The sequence below is a fragment of the Gobius niger genome (genome assembly GCF_951799975.1).
Source record: "Gobius niger genome assembly, chromosome: 15".
NCBI lineage: Eukaryota > Metazoa > Chordata > Actinopteri > Gobiiformes > Gobiidae > Gobius > Gobius niger.
Window position 1 is genome coordinate 4150768 of NC_136866.1, and position 24493 is coordinate 4175260.

Genomic DNA, 24493 nt, shown 5'->3' on the forward strand with positions numbered 1-24493 from the left:
TTTTCAGGGAGGCGATGATGACCCGGAGCTTGCGTCGCCTTAAAGAGCAGATCGTGAGGGCGAACCTTTTGGCTCAAGAGGCTGGATTCATCGCAGAGGAGCTGAACAAGAGGACGGAGTACCTGGTGACTCTGCAGATCCCCGCAGCCAACCTGGACGCCAACAGGAAGGTACGAGGGGAAAACTGACTCTTTCTTTTACCATAATCATTCTCATTGCTTCACCAAAGAGCTCAATCTGGACTAAATTCAATGCGATGTCATGGATTTATACAAATACATGCATTTACGTCTGTCCCGTTGTCATAGCGTGATGCCGTTCTGAGCGAGCCGGCCATTCAGGTGCGTCGCAAAGGCAAAGGGAAGCAGATCTGGGCTCTGGAGAAGATGGAGAACAGACTGGTGGACATGAGGGAGCTGTACCAAGAGTGGAAGGACTTCGATGAGGATAACATGGTCTGTAGATTCTAGGAAATGCTCACACTCTGCACTCCTCTGTTATTTGAATGACTTATCTTTTCTCTCTGCATCGGCGGTTTGGTCATGTCGCCTCTCGTCTTTACCCTCAGGTGATGCGCTCGTATTTCAAGCGCGCCGACCCGTTCTTCGACGAGCAGGAGAACCACAGCCTGATCGGTGTGGCCAATGTGTTTCTGGCCACGCTGTTCTACGAGGTGAAACTACAGTATGCAGTGCCCATCATCAACCAGAAGGGAGAGGTAAACCGCCGCTGATCTCTTCCCATTAGAGGCTGCAGGTTTTATGTCTCGAGTAATGAAATCAAGCTCCACCACAGGCCGACAGTCCTATTAAAGATAAGTGGCTCTGTTAACCGTGCCGTTTCCCGCTGATTGCCAGGTGGCTGGTCGTCTGCATGTGGAGGTGTGGAGGGGGACGGAGAGCTCAGAGGAGAGTGTGGCACGAGGGGAAGCTCTGAGCAGCGCGGACGGAGAAACACAGGAGCGCAAACTCTACTGCGTGGTGAGGATGACGTTGAATCTGTGAATTATTGGGATGATTCATGGCTTAGAAATGATGTTGTTCCTAAGCAAATCTTCTAAATGCAGCTCATGTAGGGTTGGTTGTTGTTAAAAGTCCCACATTCTGCTAAACCAAACTTTTTTAAGCCTTTGACCCTTTTTGTGTCTTGTGTAGGGCTGGGTACAGTTAAAAGACTGAGTTGAGGTACTACTGGCAGTGATGTACCTGAACGCGTTCATGTTTTGGGCGAATGTGAACTGAACGCACAGTGTTACTGCCTGATGAACGAAACCATGAACGCGTTCATTCTGGTGTCTGTGAACGGCATTCCCGTTCTTTTTACGTTCGTTCAATTTGGTGCCAGATTTCTTATATCAGTGAATATAAAACCCCGCAGCGCCGTCAGAGTTTACCAGCGGCTCTAAACTCTGGCGGGTCCACGGTGTAGCTCGCGCTCGCTCCGCCCCTGCGCCAACGGCCCGACTGTGTCCAGTTCTGTGGCGGTGAACTCTGCTGTTTATGGCCCTGGCACACGGGTAACCTGTGGGTCTGCACGGTGCCCGCGAGCCACAGAGTGAGGTTACGAAGCGAGTTTCCCTTGTGTAACGTCTGTCGCTCCAAACTCCTCTGCTCCACGTGCGCACTCATTTACATAAAGACACAATGTGGAGTTTTTAAACTACAAATTAGCTCCTAAAACAATCTTATTCACATGATTAATTTACCAAATTAACACAAATGCAATTGAATATTTGTAGCTTCATTTTCCACTAAGAATTTACCAATTAAACTTAAAATGATAATAATAAAATAAAATATGATTAACAAAGATATCCAAAATCCACTCTGAAAACAGTGACAGGCTGACATGAAAGAGCTGCATAACACCAAGTGAGGAGGCCATAATATTTTTGACTCATGGCAGAAGTCAACTTTCTCCAGCTCTCCCAAGGTTGGCAAAAATACATCTCAAAATACTTCAGATTGTTGCTTAAAGATATGGAATTTAACTTATTTCCCTGAGAGGGGAAATATACTTGAATACTATATACTATGAACAAACTATTTACTATAAACAATTATGAACTATGAACGAACTAGTTCATTTCTTTCTTTCTTTCTTTCTTTCTTTCTTTCTTTCTTTCTTTCTTTCTTTCTTTCTTTCTTTCTTTCTTTCTTTCTTTCTTTCTTTCTTTCTTTCTTTCTTTCTTTCTTTCTTTCTTTCTTTCTTTCTTTCTTTCTTTCTTTCTTTCTTTCTTTCTTTCTTTCTTTCTTTCTTTCTTCTTTCTTTCTTTCTTTCTTTCTTTCTTTCTTTCTTTCTTTCTTTCTTTCTTTCTTTCTTTTCTTTCTTTCTTTCTTTCTTTCTTTCTTTCTTTCTTTCTTTCTTTCTTTCTCTTTCTTTCTTTCTTTCTTTCTTTCTTTCTTTCTTTCTTTCTTTCTTTCTTTCTTCTCTTTCTTTCTTTCTTTCTTTCTTTCTTTCTTTCTTTCTTTCTTTCTTTCTTTCTTTCTTTCTCTCTCTCTTTCGTTCTCTCGTTCTCTCGTTCTCTCGTTCTCTCGTTCTCTCTTTCATTCCTTCTCCTTCTCCTCCTTCTTCTCCTTCTTCTTCTCCTCCTTCTCCTCCTTCTCCTTCCCCTCAATCACTTTAAATCTCTGTCCTTCCAGGTGAAAATCCTGCAGGCCACGGGACTCCCTCGCCACCTGTCTAACTTCGTGTTCTGCCAGTACCACTTCTGGGGCCAGGAGGAGCCCGTGTTCGTGGCCCCTGAGATGGCCTCCCCCGGCTCGCCCTCCGCGTCCCGGGACCCGCAGTGCACCGTGGTCTTCGACAGCGCCAAGGTCGGACAAACGAGGAGCATTTACGAGGAGAGTCAGTTTTTAAAGTGGGTGTTGAGTTTTCCTTTGTCCCGTAGGAGCTGGTGGTGTCGGCGTCGGAGGACTTTGTGGAGCATCTGTCTGAGGGCGCGGTGGCCATCGAGGTGTACGGTCACAAACAGGAAAACCACCGCAGGAACCTGGCTCTGTGGGACCTGGGCGTCATCCAAGCCAAGACGCGCTCGCTCAGGGAGAGGTGCGAGGCTGCCAGACACTAAACTCTCCGCTAGATGTATCTTCACCAGGGGGTTAAAAACTATGGCACAAACGCAGCCCCTCTGGGACCACAATGAGGTCCGTGTGTGGGGAGTTTGCACGATCTCCCTGTGTCTGCAGAGGTTTCTCCTGCCACTAAGGACATGCACAATAACGATCCTTATACCGTGGTCTCAGTGAATACTCGATTCTGATTGGCTGGTGGGTGCTAACAAGCGTGCATTATTTTGGTATAACCGCACACGTAGTCCGGTAGTTAAATCAACAAAACGTTTGCTAAATGTTTGTAGAGGAGAGTGAGCAGCTAGGTTAGCTACTGTTAATAACATATGAGCTTTACATTTCTATTGAAAACGGTTAAGGCTATTCATCATCTCCTGCCCACGAGTGCCGCATATCGGTGTTTACTTCCAGGGAAAAGTGTTTCCGGGTTAGTCCTGTTGTGTTGTGATTCTGTGCTGATGTTGTGTCGTTGAGCCTGACTGAGATCCTCGTAATAGCTGCGGAGAATGACTCGCTCTGAGACCAGCCTTCAGTGACCGGCTAATAACCCACACAAAATAGTCCCGTAGTCTGGCAGATTTAGTGACTTTAGTCAATGAAAAAAACATTTATTATAAATGTTACGTTTGTGGGACCCTGGTATAAGCGGATTAAACAACGAGGAGCCGCGTTAGACGATATAATGCACATGTGTTCTTGACTCCGCGTCATGCATTAAAACCGTCTAATGCAGCTCCTCGTTGTTTAATCCTTACTTAACCGAGCGCATTTTCTACAGTTCAGCTTTACCCAAATCTTAAAGCTTCTCGACTGGAGAGTTTAAAGCCTTTAGTGCAACACCTCATTTGAAAGCGAAGACCTACAAAACTAATCTTAAAGAGGGGGTATTCTGCTTTTTTCAGCCACATAGCACCAGTCTATATCACACTACAATGATGAGCAAACCTTCTGTTGGTCTGTAAATGCAGTAAATTAGAATAACTGCCTTGTATAAAATGTCTCTCTCAAAATGGCTGTAGTGAATGTCTTGAAATAGGCCTCTGTCTCTTTAAGAACCTCTGAGCCTTTCCGACACGCCCCCTCCACACGCTGTCTGTGGCATCAGTGGGGAGGGGGTTCTGCTGAGGAGCAGTGGTTGGTTACTCGGCTGGTGACGAAAGCTCGGAGGCGTCTCCAGGAGGTGGGGGCGTTCCTAGGAGGACTCAGGCAAACCTATCCCTAAAATGGCTGCCATCAGAGTTTTTACAGATTACTCAGAAATACGTGAATGTGCCAAGGCAACACTTCAGCCATGTTTTTAATGAGGGAGTGACATAATAACATGATGTAAAGCTTGAAAAAGTCAATTTTGCAGAATACCCCCCCTTTAAAGCAGTACAAAGTAACTTGTTTACCTTAAAAAATCTTTTTCGTAGTCCCTCTGGAGGTAATACAAGTGTTAATGGGATGATTCATCGCTCTCTGGTGTCTCTGGCCAGAAAACCACAATTGCACCTCCTCTGCCCCCGACCCGGAGTCACCAATACACACTAGTGTAATCACAAAGAGGAAGCTAACTGTGGGCTAGCGTCACTTAAACAGTATTTACAGCCAAGTTTGTGTGAAAACAAAAAATCTCCATTGTGTAATTGGATGAACAATATCCCTCTGTCCCTTTTGTCTTTACTGTCAGTGTAGGATTTACTCTCACGGACAATTAATGAGTAAAAAAACGCAACATGCTACGACACCTGCAGTTTCAGGTGTGGGTTCAGAGGTTTAATCCCAGGGCGCTCCTTGTCTGAACATGTGGGTCGTGTTCACTTCACATTAACATACTGCACATCGCTCCAAATGCCACAACAACATCATAAACCCGTGGGTGTCCCCGTCAGGTGGAGCGAGGTGACCCGTCGCCTGGAGCTGTGGGTGCAGGTAATGGAGCTGAACGACGCAGGAGAGTTCACGCCTGTGGAGGTCACGCCCGCTAAAGACGTGCGAACCGGGGGCATCTTTCAGCTCAGACAGGTAAGCGGGGGATTGGAAGCAGCTCAGTTAAAGGTTAAGTTTAGTTCTCGTGTATTCCTAATTTTTGGTCCCGGTTCAAAGTCCTGAAGTCCTGACCTTTTGGATCGAATGTGTCCAGGGCCAGTCGCGCCGCGTGCAGGTGGAGGTGCGCTCGGTCCCGGACTCGGGGACCATGCCCCTGATCGCCGCCTCCATCGTCTCCGTTTCCATCGGCGACGTCAAAGTGAAGCAGGCTCAGCAGTCCAGAGGAGGAGACGCAAACTGGGTGAGGCTTTCACGACGTTCATAACGGGAACAAGAAACGATGTTAATCTATGTTACTGAACTGTTTTAGGGGGAAAATGAAGAGATGGACAGCTACCAAGTGAGTGGCAAATCAAGCGCAAACCTGGAGTTGAGGAACTGTGTTGTTTACTGTTGTTCCTGTGACGTTCAGGAGGTGGATCTGGAGAGGATGAGGCAGCAGTGGCTCGTTATTTTGACCCAGAGACAGGAGTATCTGGACCAGCAGCTGCAGAAAATCGTCTCCAAACCAGGTACGGTCATGGATGCGTTGGTTTAAGGGGTTGATGTAGTAAATGCTTGGTTATTGGAGCCCTGTTGATAAGCCTGAAGGTTTTTGGGTGTTCGTTTTTCACAATGCAGAATTACATGATGGTTTATAAGTTGAATTTTTGTTGCGTTTTTGTTGCTCTTTTAATGCTTTTTCGTTGTTGTTTTCATACTCATTTACGTTGCGTTTTTGTCACTTTTTCATCACTTTTCTCATCGTTTCTCAATCTTTTGATCTTCATTTACATCTCGTTTTTGTTGCCTGCACTACAAAAAGTGCCCGACTAAAAAATCTTAAAATAAGACATTTTGTCTTGTTTTAAGGAAAAAAATCTGCCAATGTTTTTCTTGCTAAGAATTCTTATTTCTAGAATAATTTTCTGATCATAAAACAAGAAACACTAAATTTAAGCAAATAAATAGCTAGAATTAAGCAAAATGTCCTCAGAAAATGGAATAATTTAAGGAAAACATTCTTATTTAGTGAAAAATTGTGGGTATATCGCTTAAATGTTGCTTGATTTAAGCAAAATGTTCTTAATAAATACTAATATTTAAGGAAAGTATTGCCCGCGCCCAGGGACCCGCCTCCATGATGTGGAGCCAGGCTGATGGTCAGAATCACCTGCTGGAGGATTCACCTATTGTACATGTTTTTAGTGGTAGGGGAAACGTACACAGACACAGGGAGAACATGCTCCACACAGAAAGGCCTCGTCCTGGTGGGAATCGAACCCGGGACCTTCGAGCTGTGAAGCTGAGGCTCTAACCGCTGTGCCACCGAGCCGCCCACTTTAAAGAATGGAATGTGATGTGTTGTTGTGATCTTAGTTTTTCTTAAAATAAGAAAAAATATTCTTTGTCTAAAACTGAAGAAGATTCAAAAAGTCTTTCTTTCTTGTTACAAGAAAAATTAGCATGTTTTTGAGCAAATATCTCTGAACAAGAAATGGCTGGATTTTATTTCCTAAAACAAGATTTTTTTCTCGGCAAGACATTATTACTTTTTAGGGATAAAATAAGAACTTATTTCTTCAAGTAAGACATTTTTTACTTGCTTAGAATCCACTTTCGCAGTGTGTTTTGTCGTGTTTTTGATGCTTTTTTGTCTTGTTTTTATCCGTATTTTAATACTTTTTCCAAGAAGCTTTCAGATTTGGGTAAAGCTGAAATGGAGAAAATGTGCTTGATTTAAGTGGTAAGAGGTTAATAGCTTTGTTTTTAATGTTCGCCTCAATTGCCTAAAGCTTCTTTTGAAAGACGTCGTCCACTCCGGTCATTGAGATGTGGCTGGTTCACGGTGGCGGCCAAAAAGGCAACCAGATGATACATAACAAGTCTCTTCTGATAGTGTGAATAATATGTCTGTGTTTCTGTTCTCAGATAAGTCAGAAGATGACGTGGAGAGAGAGTCTCAGCTGCTGGAGTGTCGTCTGACCCTGACAGAGGAGAGGAACGCCGTCCTGGTCCCGTCTGCCGGGAGCGGGATCCCGGGAGCGCCGGTCGAGAGGTCGGGGACGGCCAAACTGGATAATACTGTTGTGTCCCTGAGGTGTTTAAAGTCGTTCAGTCCTGACCGTGTGTCTTCCTCAGGGTTCCAGTTCCAGGAATGGAAACGCACATCCCAGTTCTCTTCCTGGATCTCAGCGGTACGTAAACACAGGAAAGTAATATCACTGATGTCTCTCGCTGAATGTTTGATCGTCTTTCTCTCTCTCCGGATCAGCGGATGATTTCCAGTCCCGGCTCTCGGCTCCTCTCGCCGGGGGACTGGACGCTTTGCTCAGTGAAGAAGACGAAGATGAGTTTTTTGACCTGCACATTGTCAAACATTACGAGCCAAAGGTGAGCCTGTTTATACACGAGGGCAAAAACAACCTCTGGGGAAAGTCAGTGCTTATTTCTTGTCTGTCTTTTATGTAAAGCTTGTAAAACTTTTTTTTTAATTTGCCCTCTTAGCCAACTCTCAAGTGTAATCAGGTAATTGTGCCATATTGCGCTTCCTATTCACTTCTAGTGCCTTGAAGTGTATTGTAAAAAATGGTTTGTTTTCCCTTTAGAGCAGAAGTAGATTAACTGTAAGTAGGGCTGAGTTTGGGGGGGGGGAATTGCAAATGTGTGACGTCGAGGAGTATTCACATTTGAGAAAACGCTGAAAAATTGTATAGGTGTCTCCCAGTCACGCGACTAGAAAGCGCGACATTTTGAAGGGAAACAAAAATGGCGAATGCAACAGAAAACAATCGCGATTCCACACAATTATGCCGTGTTTTTTCACCTACATCTGTTACAACTCACTTACAAGGAAATGCGGCACTTCGATATGCAAACAAACTGTCATTGTTGGATGTTACAGACGCACACACGCTTCTGCCCGAGTTATTTACTGACGTGAAGTTCTCGCTCAACATACCTTCACTCGAGTTTGGCGATATTTATGTAACCGAGTGTTTTGGGTATAGTTTTCTTGATTGATTTAAGCCTTTCTGCATACAGATATTTTGAGTCAGGATGGGTATCGAATACATCTGTATGGCAACCAAAAAGACAGGATATTCTCATTGTCATGAGTAAGATAAGATACTTGACACTTCGCTAAACCAGCAGGATAATAATACTGTAAAACATGTGTTGAATTGGACACCCAGCTCGTTGTATAGATCGCTTAGCCTGGCTAACGCCGGACTAAAATCACAAGTGCAGTTCGAAATGATTGGAGCGCACACAGCAGTCTGGTTATAGATCGCTCTTTCACCGATTAACGAACAGTAAATCTCACATTGACAGTAAATCCTTCTATGCTACAGCAGTTTTCAATAGGCTAATCATTTGATGAGCTATCCGATTGAAAAGTACAACGGGACCCCATTAAAAGAGTAAAGAGATGAGAAATTGTGACACCACTAATTTGCATCCAACTGCGCAACAAGTTTCAGGCATTTCAGCGCTTTTGAAATGTAGATTTTAAATGAAACGAGTTTATCTGGAGTTCATTAGCATGTGTCCCGTCAAGATGGAGTCACTTAGTTGGCGTGACGTCATGCGGAAGGCACCTATAGATATGTGATGGAGGTGTAATCTTCAGTTTTTCTGTATTGTCTCTCCTCTTTGTTGAATGTAAGTGGCTGTACTATTGTCTAAAATGCATCGGCGCTTGTGTTCCGTGTGTGGCAGGTGAAGGTGGAGGCGTCCTGGGACTCCACAGTGCACGAGTGCCCCGCGCTGAGCCGGGCGGGCGCTCCAGACCTGCGCGTGCACCTGACAGTGAGGACCGTGGTGCAGCTGTCCCACCCGGCCCACATGAGGCTGGTGCTGAGGAAACGCATCTGTGTCGGCGTCACAGGGAGGCAGGTGAGGAGGAGCGTGAGGCTTTTTATGTTATTGTCACTTTTTTTATCACGTTTTTGCTGCTCTTTTTTTTTTACACTTTTTTTTTTCTTCTTTTCTCATGACGCGTTTAGATTTGCCAAACTGCAGAAAATGTGCTTGGTTAAGGCATGGGTTAAGAGGTTAAATAAATGCAAGGCAGAAAAAGGGGCTTTATTCAGTGGCGGCTGGTGATGTGAAAACCAGGGGGGGCTGTTGCCTCTACCTTCAATTATATTTTAGAAGATACTTATAAACATTGTTTTTAACTTAAAAGAGAAAGTTATCTTTGGAGCATGTAATAATATTATTATTTTATGTAGAATATATTCAAAACTTACTGTTTAGTTTTATTCAACAAAAAAATAAATAATTTCTGACTAAAGTGTAACGATAGTCACTATACATATTTGTTTTGTGCACCACTGATTTGTGTTTTGTACCAACAGAACCAGAACAAAGGCAGGAGGTGTTTCCTCTTTGATTTCATGAACAGTTTTAGTCCCAGACCTGCTGTGGTTTCATTATAAGCCTCAGAACCACAGGTTTAAACCCGTATAAACCGTCAGACAAATGATCCGCTCAGAAATAAAGTGCAGCTCACGTTTAAACGAGAGTCCTCCTCCTCCTGTAGCACCTGGAGCTCCTCCTCCTGTAGCACCTCCTGTAGCACCTGGAGCTCCTCCTGTAGCACCTGGAGCTCCTCCTCCTGTAGCACCTGGAGCTCCTCCTCTGTTTCCCTCAGTGAATGAATGACGTTCTCCTCTCCTGTCGTAGCTCCTCCTCACGGTCCTGAATCTTCTCTCCATCAAATGTCCACGTCCTGGGACATAAGTGTCCAAGTCAGCGAGGGTTGTCCCAAAGTGTGAAATAAACGAGCAGCAGCTAAAGCAGACGAGCTAGTTAGCATCTTCATGCTACCTCCAGGAAAGTCCGTTTAGACGTGACTTCTGACTGAAGAAAGATGTCCCAAGTCCATTAGTTCCTCTCAGGAAACAACACGAAGCTTCTCCGGTCTTTCCTCCGATCGTCCGTGAGCTCAGAGCTGCTCCAACAACGAGCTCCTCACGTTTGTTTACAGGAGACGCTTCCTTGTCTTTCACCTACTAATTCTCTGATGGCGCTGAGGCCAAGCGGAGATTTATTATTGCGCGTCTCTGATTGGTTGAATTAATGATATACAGTGACGTTTTTATACCATATCAGAGCGTCATTGGTTAGATCGCGTGGGCGCTGTTCCTGCCGCCCCAAGCACAAAACTACACATTTATGATGCGGTTACAGCACAAGATGAACCAGGCTAAATGACACCTCCTTCACCTCCGCTCCCCCTCCCTCCAGTGTAAAAAACACCTGTACATGAGAAAGTTATGATTTTGCTCAACTTAAAACTTTTTATTTTATTTGCAAAATTGATAGGAGGGGCGGCGCCCACCGCCCATAATGGACCAGCCGCCACTGGCTTTATTATTGACCTCCATGATGATACACAAACAACAGACAAAGACCTGTTTTATTGCTAGTGTGTGTTAGGTGTAAAAATCAATGTAGAATGAATATTACCAGAGGAAATCAATGTGGTGACAACTTGAAGAAGGAAGCTGCTGCAGTCTAACTGTGCTGGGTCCACCCTGAACCATCAAAAAAGAGTAACTGTACTGATGTGTGTGTGTTTGACAGGGTTTTGCTCAGAGCCTCCTGAAGAGAATGTCCCAGCGCAGCACCATCCCCGGCTGTGGGGTCACCTTTGAGATCGTCTCCAACATCCCCGGGGTAAGAAGAATAAATGCTCCATTGACGTTTTGTGCGATGACACTGCTACACTTGAACTTTGATTGAACTGCTATCACACGGTAAATGATAGTACCGTCTTGAACCCGTGTGTGTAATGCGTGTAGGACATCCACGGGCCGGAGGACAGGGAGATGCTGGCGCGACTCGCTGCCAGCGCCGAGGAGGACCCCACGGCCGACAGCGAGGCGGCCATCGAGAAGTACCTGCGCAGCGTCCTGGCTGTGGAGAACATCCTCACTCTGGACCGGCTACGACAGGTCAGCGCCGTGTTCTACTTCAGAACGTGCACAATGTACTTGAACCTCGCAATAACCTATCAATAAAAGTGCATTCTGGATCTTCTGTGTCTGTTTGCAGGAGGTGACTGTGAGGGAACAACTTGCCGTCAGAGGAAAAGCCCAGAAGCGCAGTCTGAGCTCCCCAAACGTCAACCAGGTCACATATTTAAAACATCTAGCTGTGTCTAACTTCTGTAGCTTGTTTAACATTGTCTAGAGCAGTGGTTCTCAACCTTTTGGCGCCGCAACCCCCATTTTAACAGTAAAAGGGATTTGTGACCCCCGCGGGTCACACCATGAGATATATGATATATGATTCTTAACCTCTCAACTCCCGCCTGAACCGAGAGGATCTTTTTCCTCACGTCATCACATTTTTTTTCCATCATTTTTTTGTTGGGCATTCAACTCATTTTTGTAACTTTTTTGTCATTTTTTGTCACATTTTTCTCATTTTTTTGTCAAATTTGTTCATTTTTTTGTCACATTTTTGTCACATTTAAAAAAAAAATTTAGCACATTTTTGTCACATTTTTGTCATATTTTTGTCTTTTTTTTATCACATTTTTGTCATTTTTTTGTCACATTTTTCTCATTTTTTTGTCACATTTTTCTCATTTTTTTGTCACATTTTTCTCATTTTTTTGTCACATTTGAAAAAAAAATTGTCACATTTTTATCACATTTTTTGTCACATTTTTGCCATTTTTTGTCATTTTTTGTCACATTTTTTGTCATTTTTTTGTCACATTTTTGTCATTTTTTTTTCCACATTTTTGTCATTTTTTGTCCCATTTCCATCACTGTTTTCGTCTCAGCTTTGTTCCAGAAGCTTTTGGACTGGGGTAAAGCCAAACTGGAGTAAATTTGCTCGGTTCAGGTGGGAGTTAAGGGGTTAAAAAACAAAAAACAAAAATGGCTAAAATGAAATTCATCAAACTACAAACAAATAATGGCACTCTGGTAAAATAGCACACGCATGCTGCAATAAAACATTAGATTATATGCTAATGAAAATATGGCTATTTTATCTTATCGCGACCCCCAGGTTGAGAACCACTGGTCTATAGCATAACCCCATCCTTACAACTAACCATTATTAACTCACTAACCTCTGCCTGTGTCCGACCGTGAGCAGCTTTCCTCCAGTTCTGTGGACCTTTACTCATCCACTCACGCACTCAGTGACTTCAAGGTGAGAGGCTTTGTTACTGCCAACATCCTTCTGGCTATTTTTATTGTAACCGAATGCCGAGCAAGGACTTTAACTGTACCATTTGCTTGGACAGTTTTAATGCTCGAGTGTGGCTGTGTTTGTTTAGCAGCTCCTAGTCACTAAGCAAACGCCGTAAATACATAAAATACCTACATGTGCCAACGCCTTTGTGTATAAATTGCTTCTGTGTATGATTGTTTACTGTTTTAGAGGTTCTGGCATGATACACTGCAAAAAGCAAATATCAAGCATTGGCTTAAATGACTGGAATTGAGGAAATGTATCTTGTTTTGAGCGGTTTTCACTCATTTAGACACTTTTCCTGATCGGACCAAGTTTGCTTTGCTTGTTTGAGGACATTTCAGACCAGTTCTAAGGGAAATCTCGTTTGAAATAAGAAAGTAAAATTGCCAATGAGATAAGACCAATCTTCTTACCCCATTGGCAAAGAAAATGACCTGAAATAAGAACGAAATGTATTGAAACGAGTCAGAAACACCTCAGAACAAGTGAAATAATCTAGGAAAAATGCCCAAGAACAACTTAACTAGTCAAAACAACAAAAAATTGGATTATTATGCTCAAATTGAGATGTTTATACTAGTCTAGTTAATTACTTTTTGCAGTGTAGAGCATTGTTGTCGTTACGTTGTTGTGTTTTCTGTGTTCTTTTGAGTGTTAGAATAATTGCTTTTTGTGGCTGCAGGGCTGGGAGAGTCACCAGGACTTGTCACTGACTCCGTCCCCTTCCAAACCTCCTGCCGCTCCCTCCAGCTCCGGCTCCGCATCCCGCACCCTCCACCCGGACACAGGTAATTCTTTTTAGATACACGTGAACCACGATAATTATTATCTTTCTGCATCTAAACATAGATCCGGTTTTGCATTTCCATCTCAGAGTCTGTTGTATTCCCTGCTTTACTTGCCTAAAAATCTCTTCTTTCTCTGGTCTTCTCTTTGCCTCTTAATAAGGCGAGACACTGCAGGTGAATAGGGAAAAAATGTATATTTACAGATATCAATTTGAAACTGTTGCTGTCGATCACTGGCATAAATGTGAGAAAAAAATACATTGCAAGTTTTCTGTCATTTTATCTTTTCATATAAGAACAAGGGAAATTTGGGGCATTTTAGGCATAAAACACCATCTCTTTGGCGACGAGATCTGAATAATGGATAGAGCTACATTCAAATTTATGGTTTCATTTTATTGATGAATGAGTTGCCAAGACTTTCTCAGAGGGGATTTTGGATTTCTTGTTTAGTTTTAAAATAAGCTGTTTTTTAGTGGAAAAATGTGTAAAAAAATAATTTTCTCCTTATTTTTTGACATTCAAAACTCAATAAATGGGGCTTAAGGGATTAAATAATGAAAAAATCCCTCTGAAAAAATCTTCCAAATATTGTTCAGTCCAAGGCTGGAAAATGTGAAGTCTTTAGGTCCGACTGACGTGGACATAGTGTCGCCACAATGACAGAAAAATGAGAAAAAGGCCCTTGAAATTGCATTCTCCCATATAAGTCTATGGGGGAACATTGAATCAGCGCAATATTTAAACATGTTATTGTGAAGATTAGGCATATTTTCTGTTTCCGGGTGAAAGCTTATATGCTCAGAGACAGATTTGGCCCAAAAAATTGAGTTTTGCCTGTAGTGTCTCCGCTTAAAAGTCTGTTAAATGTATCACACTCAAACAAAACTGCTATCGGAATGAACTGCAATTACAGAGGCAGTACAATATCATTTGCAAACGAAAAAGAAGTAATCTCCATGGGGGGTTTTCTTGTGTAATGGGCATGTCAGTGAACTTTATATGAAAACGTAGAGTGCAAAGCTAATACTACAGGTCAGAAAAATCACAAGAAGGTATTCGTGCAGCCCTATCGCTTCCCCTCTTCTCACTTATTTCTATTTCTCCGCATGCCCCTGAAACGTATACACGATTTCCTCCCTTCTGACTCGTTTCTCTCTCTGTCTTCCCCGTCTTTCCCGTTCCTCTCTGCGTTCTGTCTGTCGTTCGTCATTCAGGTTTTGCCGCGTCTTTTCTCCCCCCAGTGAGGTCCGTGCCCCGGCTGCTCATGTCGCTGCTCCCCGGCGGAGGCAAAGAGGACCGGCCGCTCTCCCCTCCGCAGGTAAACGCTCCGCACGCGCCGCGCTTTTACACGTTTCGAAAGGGTTTACGCACATCGCGGCTTTGGTAACGGAAACATCTACACATTCGCTGCTATTTTGGGTCTCCTGTCGCCATGGGAACAGGGGCAACATACAGAAAGTGAACAATAGGAAAAGGTAAAGCCGCCGGAAGATCGGAAAAAGGCGCTTGTGCAGAACATCAAACCTCGTGACAATGTAGAAAATGGTAGAAAAGGCACGACGGGGCGAGATTTAAGTTAGAAATGGCCAAAACATATTCCTTACTTCGTCCTGATTCTCAACAGGGATCAGTTTATACGATCGAGTCACAGATTTCGGGGAGAAAAAGTGCTGCTTTTTTCAGGGCTTCAAGGTTTATTGATATGGAATCACAATTGAGGTTTTAACTTATGCAATAACCTTTTTTATTTCTTCCTTTCTCTGCTTTTTGTTTCCATAAAGCAGATTCTAAAGTGTCTTGATTGACGCTGTGTGATTCCATCCCGGACTTACAGTGGGGAAAAAAAGTATTTGGTCAGTTTCACATAGACATTCTATTGGATTTTGGCCAAATACTTTTTTTCCCCACTGTATATGCATCTTTTTTTTTATATAGCGCTTTTCTGGACACTCAAAGACGCTTTACATTGCATTATTCATTCACTCCATACTTCGTGATGGTAAGCTACTATTGTAGCCACAGCTGCCCTGGGGCAGACTGACGGAAGCGAGGCAACCAGTCTGCGCCATCGGCCCCTCCGACCACCACGAACACTCACTCTCTCACTACATTCGCTCGGCTTCCTGGTGTGACCAAACTGTCTCCCATTAAAGTACCGACCAGGCCCTTCCCTGCTGAGCTTCCATGGTCTGACGGGATTGGGCAGAGCAAAGGCGGTATGACCACAAGTCACGTGGCTGTCCCCCAGTGGTACCTACAGTGCTCTGAATGTCCTCCAGAAGAGGGCGCTGTCCACATAAAACCAAAAGTTTTTGAAACTTGGGGGGTAATTTGAGTAAGAATATGGTGTTTGACTAGCGTGACTAGTAGGGCTGAACGATTAATCGCATATGCGATTTTATCGCAATATTACACAACGCGATTTCGAAATCGCAGAGGCCCATGCAGCTGATGCCGCTGCCCATAGAAGTGAGTGTAGCGGCGAGAGACACCACAGACGTCCTGCTCTGCGCTCCACCGCGTGCTTTTGTTTACTTCTCCGTCTACTTAATGTGCGCGGTAGATCGTGGATGTGCTGGGAAAATATCAGCCTGTATAATGCAGCCACCGCTAAGGACTATTGCTGTTTCCTCCGTTAGCATTGCATTAGCTGCAGCGCTACACGCTCTGATCACAGAAACTTTCCTCCGGAGTCACACACGGAGCCTCCACAGAGATGAAGCTGAGCCTGAGCTGATGTTCAGTCCTCTGTGACTCACTTTTCAAGGCTTATGTTTGGGAATGTTTTGGATAAAGATAAGAACTTTTCTCACATCCACTGACTAAAACACAAGAGCAAATAGCGAGAAATTATTTAGGCTATTTACAAAAAAAAAAATTCAATATAAGCTTATTGGAAATGATGTGGCTAAATGACTATGTGGACTATTTGGAATTTTCTTCATGTGATTATAAAGGATTTAAGAGTAAGTAATACTTTATTAAATCAGTAGTAAATATTTAATAGTATTGCAACAAAAACTTATTAGTGGAAAATCGCAATAAAATCGAAATCGCAATATTGATTGAAAAAAATCGCAATATTGATTTTTGGCTAAATCGTTCAGCCCTAGTGACTAGCACGATTTCGTTCTCTCATCATTTTAGCAGTTAAGCATTTAATTGCAAATCGAATCGCAATATTTGTCCCAAAACCTATAAAATATTTTACCCAAATCTAAAAGCAAAAAAAAGAGATGAGGAAAAAGTGATGAAAACGTGGCGAAAAAAGCGACAACTCAAAGCTATGAAAAAGCAAACAAAAAGGACAGAAACACTGCCAAAATGTGTCACAAAACGTGGCAAAAGAGCGACAAAAATGTGCCTGGAAAAGCAACAATAACACGACAATAAAGCGACAGAAGAGCGAGGAAAAAGCATTAAAAAACCCACAACAAAAACGCTTAAAATATCTGACAAAAAGTTATGATCGGTTTTGTAGGTCTTTGCTTTCCTTTGAGGTGTAAGGTTAAGCTGTAAGAGGTTTGTTTGCTTCACCATTTGAAAAGATAACCACATCATGTGCGTGCAGTGCAACCATTTGCGGATTGTTTGTTTTGGTTTCTTCTTCCTTCGCCTCCGCCCGTTCCCCTCTCGGCTCTGATTGGTGCCTTGTCTCGTGCCGACGTGCTGTGTGTGAGTTAGGCTCAGGTGAACGCATCCATCTCCAATCACGCGCCATTATAACTTCAGTGGGAGCTCAGCCCGGGCTCTTTGGGCTGATTAGCTGCTGGCGCTAACGGGAGGGCAATCAGAGAGCTGCGTGTCAGTGGGGAGTGGACACCCGCAGATCCGTGTTGTTGAATTGTTGTAGATTCGTGTTCTTAATGGCCACTTGTCTCCTCCCCGTGAGCTCCTGCTGTAGGTCAACACAAGGATTAGGGAACAGAAATTAGGACAAGGAGGCAATGGGATGTGGAGAGAAAGATCAGGTCCAGGCACTCGTATTTTGCAAAAGTAGAAAAGGCTTTATTAATGGGCCAGAAACATTAAAAATCACACCAACGCAGGGTGTGTGTGGAGATAGAGAGTCAACCAATTTGTCCAGATCCTCATTCAGGCCAGGGTGTTCTGTAGCATTAAGAGCATGGATCTAATATGATTCTCTTGCCTTAGGCGTAAGATTTTATCGTCACCCCTGGCATTTAAGGTGATAACCTCACTTCCTGACACCTTTAGGGTGTAGTCATGGCTGTTATGGACATCCATATAATGTCTGGCCATAGGATAATTTAGGTTTTGAGAGCGAATGGCATATCTTTATAGGACACGGTGGCGCAGCGGTTAGTGCTCGTGCCTCACAGCACTAAGGTCCTGGGTTCGATTCCCACCTGGACGGGGCCTTTCTGTGTGGAGTTTGCATGTTCTCCCCGTGTCTGCGTAGGTTAGTGGTCGGTTATAAAAAACATGTGCAATAGGTTAATCCTCCAGCCAGGTGTTTCTGACCACCAGCCTGGCTCCACATCATGGAGATGGGTCCCCGAGCACCGGCCCACACTGGCAGCCACTGCTCCTACAGGTCGCCCCATGCGATACTGAGGATGGGTCAAATGCAGAGAAGTAATTTCTCTACAGAGATTAATACAGTATCAGCCACTCTATCCCTTAGCCTCCTTTTAGTGAGGCCCACATAGAAACACCACAGGGGCATTCAAGGCGATACACTACATGGGTGGTGCTGCAATTGACAAAACCATTTATAGAATACATCCTTTTAGTAGCCAGGTCCATAAAAGTGTCAGTCTTCACCATATTCTCACAATATCTACAATGGCCACAGGAAAAGTTCCCTTTTGGACGGGAAAGCCATGTGGTGGGCTTAGTGGGTGGGAGATAGGTCCTCACAAGCTTGTCTTTAATGGTGAGGGCTCTTCTGACGCTGACAATGATGTCCCAGTTTCTTTCTATCACCTGTTTATCCTGGGTTGCCTCTTTACTGTAACTAATGACAAAAAAGGGCTCCTGGGTTTGCTCCCGTCTAGGTTTAGGATTGAGCAATTCAGTCCTCTTCAATGACAAGGCTCTAGTATGAGCTTGAGACAGCAGCAAGGATTAGGGACTCAGATACCAGCACAGGAGAGAAGAGAGCAAATTATACAAGGACCTGTTCATTTCTCAAACTCGCTTCACATCAGTCGTAGAGATGTACAAAAGGGAAGGAAACTGAAGGGTTTTTGTTGACTTGGCACCATGTTCGAGCAGGTCTCAGCACTATTAACCACCGCTGCTTGTGTGGCCTGTGCTTTTCTGTTGCATCAGGACACAAACATGGACAGAGTGGCCGTGTTTGACCTTCTGTGTGAGCCCACGTCACGGGTTCGTGTCGGCGTCGCCGCGTCAAGAGTCAAAACCCCAATCAGACTCGTTTCAACTCTCGCACAATAACGTTGATTCATGTCACACCAACAGCTGCGTTTTGGCTTGCGTTTTAAATCATCACTTTCTGTGTTCACTGCTTCATTTTTTAGAATTTAGGAGCTTTTCTCTAATGACACAACATGCTATTAGTCAGTGGTTCCTTTTTTTTTTGTCTGTCTTATCCCTTGGGCCTTAGATTTACTCCATGCAACCCCTACCTGGAGAGTGCTGCTGCTTTTTACAGCGTGATCAACCAAAACACCCCTTTAAACAGGTTTCCTTTTAAATGATTATTCAATTACTGTTCAGTTTCACCTGTTTTTTTAACTTACATAATTCAAAGCACCCCCAAGTTAGTGCTTAAAGGACCCCTGGCTGCGCTGGTGAGGACTGGGTGAAGATAATTGAGTTTAATCAAGTTCATCATGGGAATCTAAACTGATATTTTCATCTTCAACATGATTGATTTATTGATTGAGAATTCTTGTATATATACAGTATCTTATTTTTGACTTAAAGGTGCATTATGCAACTTTTTATGTGGAAAAATGTGTGCATGTTTGACCTTGTAGTGACCCACAGGCTGTGAGTGGTCAGTACGGCGCCTTTACTTTCTATCACAGTGGTTTCTAAGACGCTCCAGGATCAATTGTTTGGAAGGTTTTCTCTGCTGACGGATAAAAAAACATGAATCTAAAAGGAATTCCGTGGAGTATGGTGCGCCACAAGGTTCAGTTTTGGGACATTTTTATTTATTATTTATAGTAATGATTTTGCTTCTGTTTCTACGACCACCTTTCCCGCTCTTTTTGCTGATGATGCCGATCAAAAAAATAATAATAAAAAGCCGAACAGGGGAAAATGCACTCGTTAGTGTTAAGGCGGGTGGTAAGAGGTTAAAATATGTATTTGTGGAAGTGTCACAATTACGCTAATTTTGGGCCAGGCTGGTCAGAGTTCAGGGCTGTTATTCAGTCCCAGTCCGCCCCTGCATACAGCTGCTGGGTCGCAAGGTAAAATACACAAAAATACCGTAAATTCTCTAATACTGGCCTGTATTCCATTAGCGGCCGGGTCTCTGACAGAGGCCGGGCTCGCTGCTGCCGGAGGCAAATTAAAGCCGGTCTCTAAAACAGGCCGGGGCTTTTATTAGAAACTATAGCGGTAAAAATATTCCCCATGTTAGGAATTTGTCTCATACTGGTGTAAATGAAAACTCACGTGCAGGAAGTAACAAACGGGAACCCGGGCCGAGGGGGGCGCTGTGGAGGAGCTGATCCGAGCGTAACTTTGACACAGATTTAGCCACTTTTCAAACCTCTTGTGATTATATTTGGAAACAGGGAAAGCAACAAATGTTGTGAGACCCTCCAGGGTTTTAATAAAGTCACCATCGCGTCTTCAAAGCACGTCCAGCTGCTCCGTGTGCAGGTCAGTCCCACGCCTCAAAATAACTCCTCCCATCAGCGCGAGCGTCTCGTCTTCTCTCGGGTCAGTCTCATGATCGATCACAAACACAAACGCTCCGTCTAAACTCGCCTTTTACACAAGATAACAACAAATAATCCGGTCCGCGGTAAAAACGAAACAGAAACCTGCAGTGACACTGATGTCAAAGCTCCGCTAACAGCAACGAAACACTTCCTGTTGTCCCGACAAAATAAAAGGCGTCAATGTTCCAGCCGCTGGGAGAAGGTCTGAAATGTTAATTAATAAATGAACCTAATATTTTAGGTGCAAATGGAAACAAATCTCGTTTTTCTTCGTTTTCCTGGTCGTCCGTTTTGCTCCAATAGAAATAAAGGCCTGTCTCTAATTGTGGCCTGGTTCCAATAAAGGCCTGGTCCTGATGCCCTTGAGTAAATAAAGGCCCCGGCCTATATTAGAGCATTTACGGTATCAACTTTTTTCCAGGTAAAAAGTTGCATAACGCACCTTTAATGCTGTGACAAACTTAACATTTATAATGTCTTCTCCAGCCCGGTCTTCCTCGGATCATGGTGCAGTCGGCCAGCGTCGAAGAAGGCATCTCTCGTTTTCAGCAGCCGGTAAGATCCTGTTCACAGCTCTGGTTTTTGTGTCCTTTATAAATAAATACCCCTTACATAGGCCGTATGTGACTCTTTTCTCCCTTTAGGTTCCCATTGAGAAAATCATTCCCTTCGACATCACCCCGGAGAGCCCCACGCAGGCCCCGGCGCCGCCTCCCGTCGCCCCGGAGACCGAGGACTCCACTCCGAGTCCCGTCAGCGAATCGTCCAGCGGGTACATGTCCACCAGCGTCTCCGCGGCAACGCTGTCCGACGTCTACACCCTCAGCTGGGACCTGCCGCCCATGTCCGGCTGCAGAAACGACGAGATCGAGGAGGAAGAGGAGGAGGAGGCGGCGGCGGACTTCCAAGGAGCAAGCGATCGCGAATATCTGCTCGACGACAAATCGCTCACGGAGGAACTGGAGAAAGATTTGAAAAAACGTGAAATCGGTGAAGGACGAGTTGAGGCGCGGGGCGAGCAGGAGGCGGACATCTTGGACGATACAAAGCGAGACGACTCAACGGAGGAAGATGCCCAGTCTTCACAAACAGACACCTCGAACAGTGAAGACGTAGAGGCCACGAATCTGGAAGAAAGAATCAACGAACAAAAGGAGGAGGAGCCGGTTCAGGCGTCGCCTTTAGAACAAGTCAAATCAGACGGTGCAGACTCAGAAATCACACAACTTTTACCAGATGCACAAGAGTTGAATTTGCGAGATGAGCTCCAAGCGCCGAGGATCAACGGGCAGTCTTCTTGCTCGATCGCTGAGAAATCTTTGACGCTGAATGACGATAGAACGGATCAAGAGGCGGATCAAGAGGCGGATCAAGAGGCGGATCAAGAGGCGGATCAAGAGGTGGTTCAGTCAGCGACGACCAAAGAAAGTCCAGATTCACCACAGACTGAGCTGAAGGTGGGAGATGGAGCCACGGACTTACCAGTAGATCTGAATGGTGACGTTGAGGAAGTCCAAGCAGCTGGAGACTGTGTAAAGTCGTCTGGCTCGGTGGCTGAGAAGGTGGACTCCTCGGCTCCTGCTTTATCACAAATGGAAGTGGTTTTCGAACATCCCAAAGATGAGTTAGAAACAACACTGACTATGAGTAATGAGCCGCTTTTAGCTGGTGCAGCGGAGAGTGGAGCCAACTCTACAGAAGCTTTGTCTTGTAGATCAGAGAAAGTCCCGACAGCAAAGGACGACGGACAGTTTTGTAGTTTGAAATCCAAAGAATCATCAAGCGGGATCGAGCAAGATGGAGAAGTGAGCTCAGAAAGAGTTGCTGAAAAGCCCCCGCCTCTTTCTAACGTCGCCCCGCTCAAGCCGATAGCGGTCAGTCCCTTCAAGATCAAGAAAGTGAAGTCCTCGGACCTCAAGTCGTTCCAGCCGATGGTGGACGAGGAGGAGCGCGCGGGCAGTCCCGGGGCGCTCCTGTCCGTGCCCGCGGAGCCTCTGGAGATCATTTCGGACACGGACGAGGGAGAGGCGAACGGCGTCCTGCCCGAGTGGTTGAAGGAGGGGGAGTTCGTGACCGTCGGGACCAACAAGTTCGGCACCGTTCGATACGTGGGGCCGACGGACTTCGCTCAGGGCACCTGGGTCGGGGTGGAGCTGGAGGCGCCGGCAGGTGAGTGGAGCACTGGAGTTTTTCTCTCACAATATACAGAATTCTCAATGTGACGGACGAGTGTGGACATGTTTGCTCTAGATCAGGGGTGCCCAAACGTTTTGTCTCTGAGGCCAAAATGAAAAAGCGTCTGTGGGTCGCGGGCCAAACTCGGCGATGTCAGCGTGAAACACATATAACTGCAAATAATAATAGTTACTTTATTTTATTTTTTGATATACATTAAATACATTTAATTCTATTTATGCAAATAACATGCTACAAAAGCCTAGTTTTAGTAGAACAAAATCAATTATTGTAGCAATATAGTGCAAAATGTAAACACCACCACCTGTACCTGCAGCACCTACAGTGACTTTACCTCATTCATTTCTTTAAGTCAAAGAAAATGCCATATTAGACCAATTTGAAAGTGTCAATTCAGCATAAATTATTTTATTAGTCATATATGTCAACGACCTTTGCAATAAAATTTGAAAAAATGGCAAAGTTGATGCTACAACGTTCTATGACTGACAAATACCAAGACACCAGAACAGTGTTTCCTTAACCTCTTAACTCCCGCCTGAACCGAGAGCATTTTCTCCAGTTCAGCTTTACCCAAATCCTGTAGGCCAGTGTAACGCCTCAAGCTAAGATCTGCAAAGCTCTTCTAAATTGATCTTTTTCCTCACGTCATCAGATTTTTTTCCATCCTTTTTTTGGGGGGGTATTCAACTCACTTTTTTTGTCATTTTTTGTCATTTTTTGTAACATTTTTGTCACATTTTTTGTCATTTTTTTTGTCTTTTTTGTCATTTTTTTGTCACTTTTTTGTCAAAGTTTTCTCACTTTTTTGTCACATTTCCATCATTGTTTTCGTCTCAGTTTTGTTGCTATTTTCACAGCTTTTTTCCAGAAGCTTTTGGACTGGGGTAAAGCCAAACTGGAGAAAATGTGCTCGGTTCAGGTGTGAGTCAAGGGGTTGCTCAAGGAGTGAAACAGCGCCCCCAATTTGTCGCCGGTGGCCAAAAAGTGTACTGCATCTATATTTGCCATTGAGAATGAATGGGAGAGAGTAGTTAGTATTAACCAGATGCGGCGCAGAAGTAGGTCACTCTCTGGCGGGCCAACCTAATGATGGCCCCACTTTGGGCACCCCTGCTCTAAATGAACACAGATCAGCCTATGAATATTGTATTTTTGTGTTGTAGTTTAGCTGCATACTTGCTGTGCGTGTTGCTGTGTTTTTCCCCATTTGGGATTTAAGTCCGGTTCCATTTACACAAAACAAATCTATATTAATTACCCCCCCCCCCCCCCCCAAAAGAGTGACATTACCTTTAGCAGAACATCTCTGATCTCTTCTTTCAGGTAAGAACGACGGCTCCGTGGGGGGCAAGCACTACTTCCACTGTAACCCCGGGTACGGCGTGCTGGTGCGTCCCGGCCGAGTGTCCCGAGCCTCCGGCACCAGCAGCAAACGGCGCCGGAAGCAGCAGAAGCGCCACAGCGCCAACCTCTCCGGCTCGAGCCCCAACCTGGCCGCCCTCACCGCCCTGGCCAAGGGAGAGGGAGGAGGGGGCGCGGCTGCGGGGCGGGGCAAAGGGGAGAACCGCAAGTCATGGAACACATAGAGGGAGGAGCTTTGAGAAAAGAAATTGAGGAGGAACGAATGATCGCTGTCTGACAAGCCTTGCTTTTGAGTTTTTGGACTACAAAGAGCACATAAATACCCTTTGAAATCATCTTCCTAAACCGCACAGATCAATCATTTTTCTTTTAAAGTCAGCAGCAGGTTTTCCCACCTGCTTTCGAACGCAGCACTACAGATTCGTGAGACTCGTTTCTCCGACCACAAGGCAAAATCCACATGAATGTTTTTATCTTTCTGCCAGTTTTGCTTGAATGTCTGGTTGTTCATTCTATACGTTGACGCAAACACTACACTTTTTGATGATTTTGTATCATGTCAAACAAGAGCAATAAGGTGATATTTCTTAACACCGCCTTTGGACTTTCCTCTGGTGCCTTCAAGTGCTCACTTTCTATGTGAAGTTTTACTGTGTGTTAAGAAAAACTAAGGGCTTTGCTGTAGTTTATGAATGTGCCAATCTACTTTTTAAAAAGCCACTTACCTGTGATGCAGTGAGCTGGGTTTTATAGTTTTAATAAAGAGCTTCTGTATGTGTTGGGAATCACGTGCTGTTAACCTGGATTATAAGGGACATTACTTTAACACATTTTATGTTTATAAGAGAGATTTTATACTTGGTTGTTTTTGAATGTAGAAATGTTTATTTATTTGATGAATATTGTTTCTAATAAACCAACAAGTCATTATGCTGAATGGTGG

The 24493-nt window shown here is 44.3% G+C and overlaps 1 protein-coding gene across 1 annotated transcript in view; it reads left to right on the top strand.

The window, feature by feature from the left end:
• Positions 1 to 23774, top strand: part of LOC306975116 (kinesin-like protein KIF13B) — a gene marked incomplete at its 3' end in the record, with an annotated part of 55963 nt that extends 32189 nt beyond the window's left edge. Inside the window, exons 17-39 of the mRNA XM_079572536.1 lie at positions 8 to 170; positions 309 to 455; positions 569 to 718; positions 858 to 980; positions 2643 to 2816; positions 2891 to 3048; positions 4946 to 5078; positions 5197 to 5343; positions 5413 to 5442; positions 5515 to 5614; positions 7014 to 7140; positions 7224 to 7279; positions 7357 to 7475; positions 8805 to 8981; positions 10677 to 10769; positions 10895 to 11047; positions 11148 to 11225; positions 12207 to 12263; positions 12991 to 13096; positions 14314 to 14417; positions 20476 to 20544; positions 20634 to 22158; positions 23512 to 23774. Of these exons, the coding sequence (XP_079428662.1) occupies positions 8 to 170; positions 309 to 455; positions 569 to 718; positions 858 to 980; positions 2643 to 2816; positions 2891 to 3048; positions 4946 to 5078; positions 5197 to 5343; positions 5413 to 5442; positions 5515 to 5614; positions 7014 to 7140; positions 7224 to 7279; positions 7357 to 7475; positions 8805 to 8981; positions 10677 to 10769; positions 10895 to 11047; positions 11148 to 11225; positions 12207 to 12263; positions 12991 to 13096; positions 14314 to 14417; positions 20476 to 20544; positions 20634 to 22158; positions 23512 to 23774 (4252 nt within the window). The remainder of the gene's footprint in view (positions 1 to 7; positions 171 to 308; positions 456 to 568; positions 719 to 857; positions 981 to 2642; positions 2817 to 2890; positions 3049 to 4945; positions 5079 to 5196; positions 5344 to 5412; positions 5443 to 5514; positions 5615 to 7013; positions 7141 to 7223; positions 7280 to 7356; positions 7476 to 8804; positions 8982 to 10676; positions 10770 to 10894; positions 11048 to 11147; positions 11226 to 12206; positions 12264 to 12990; positions 13097 to 14313; positions 14418 to 20475; positions 20545 to 20633; positions 22159 to 23511) is intronic.
• Between the last annotated feature and the right edge of the window lie 719 nt (positions 23775 to 24493).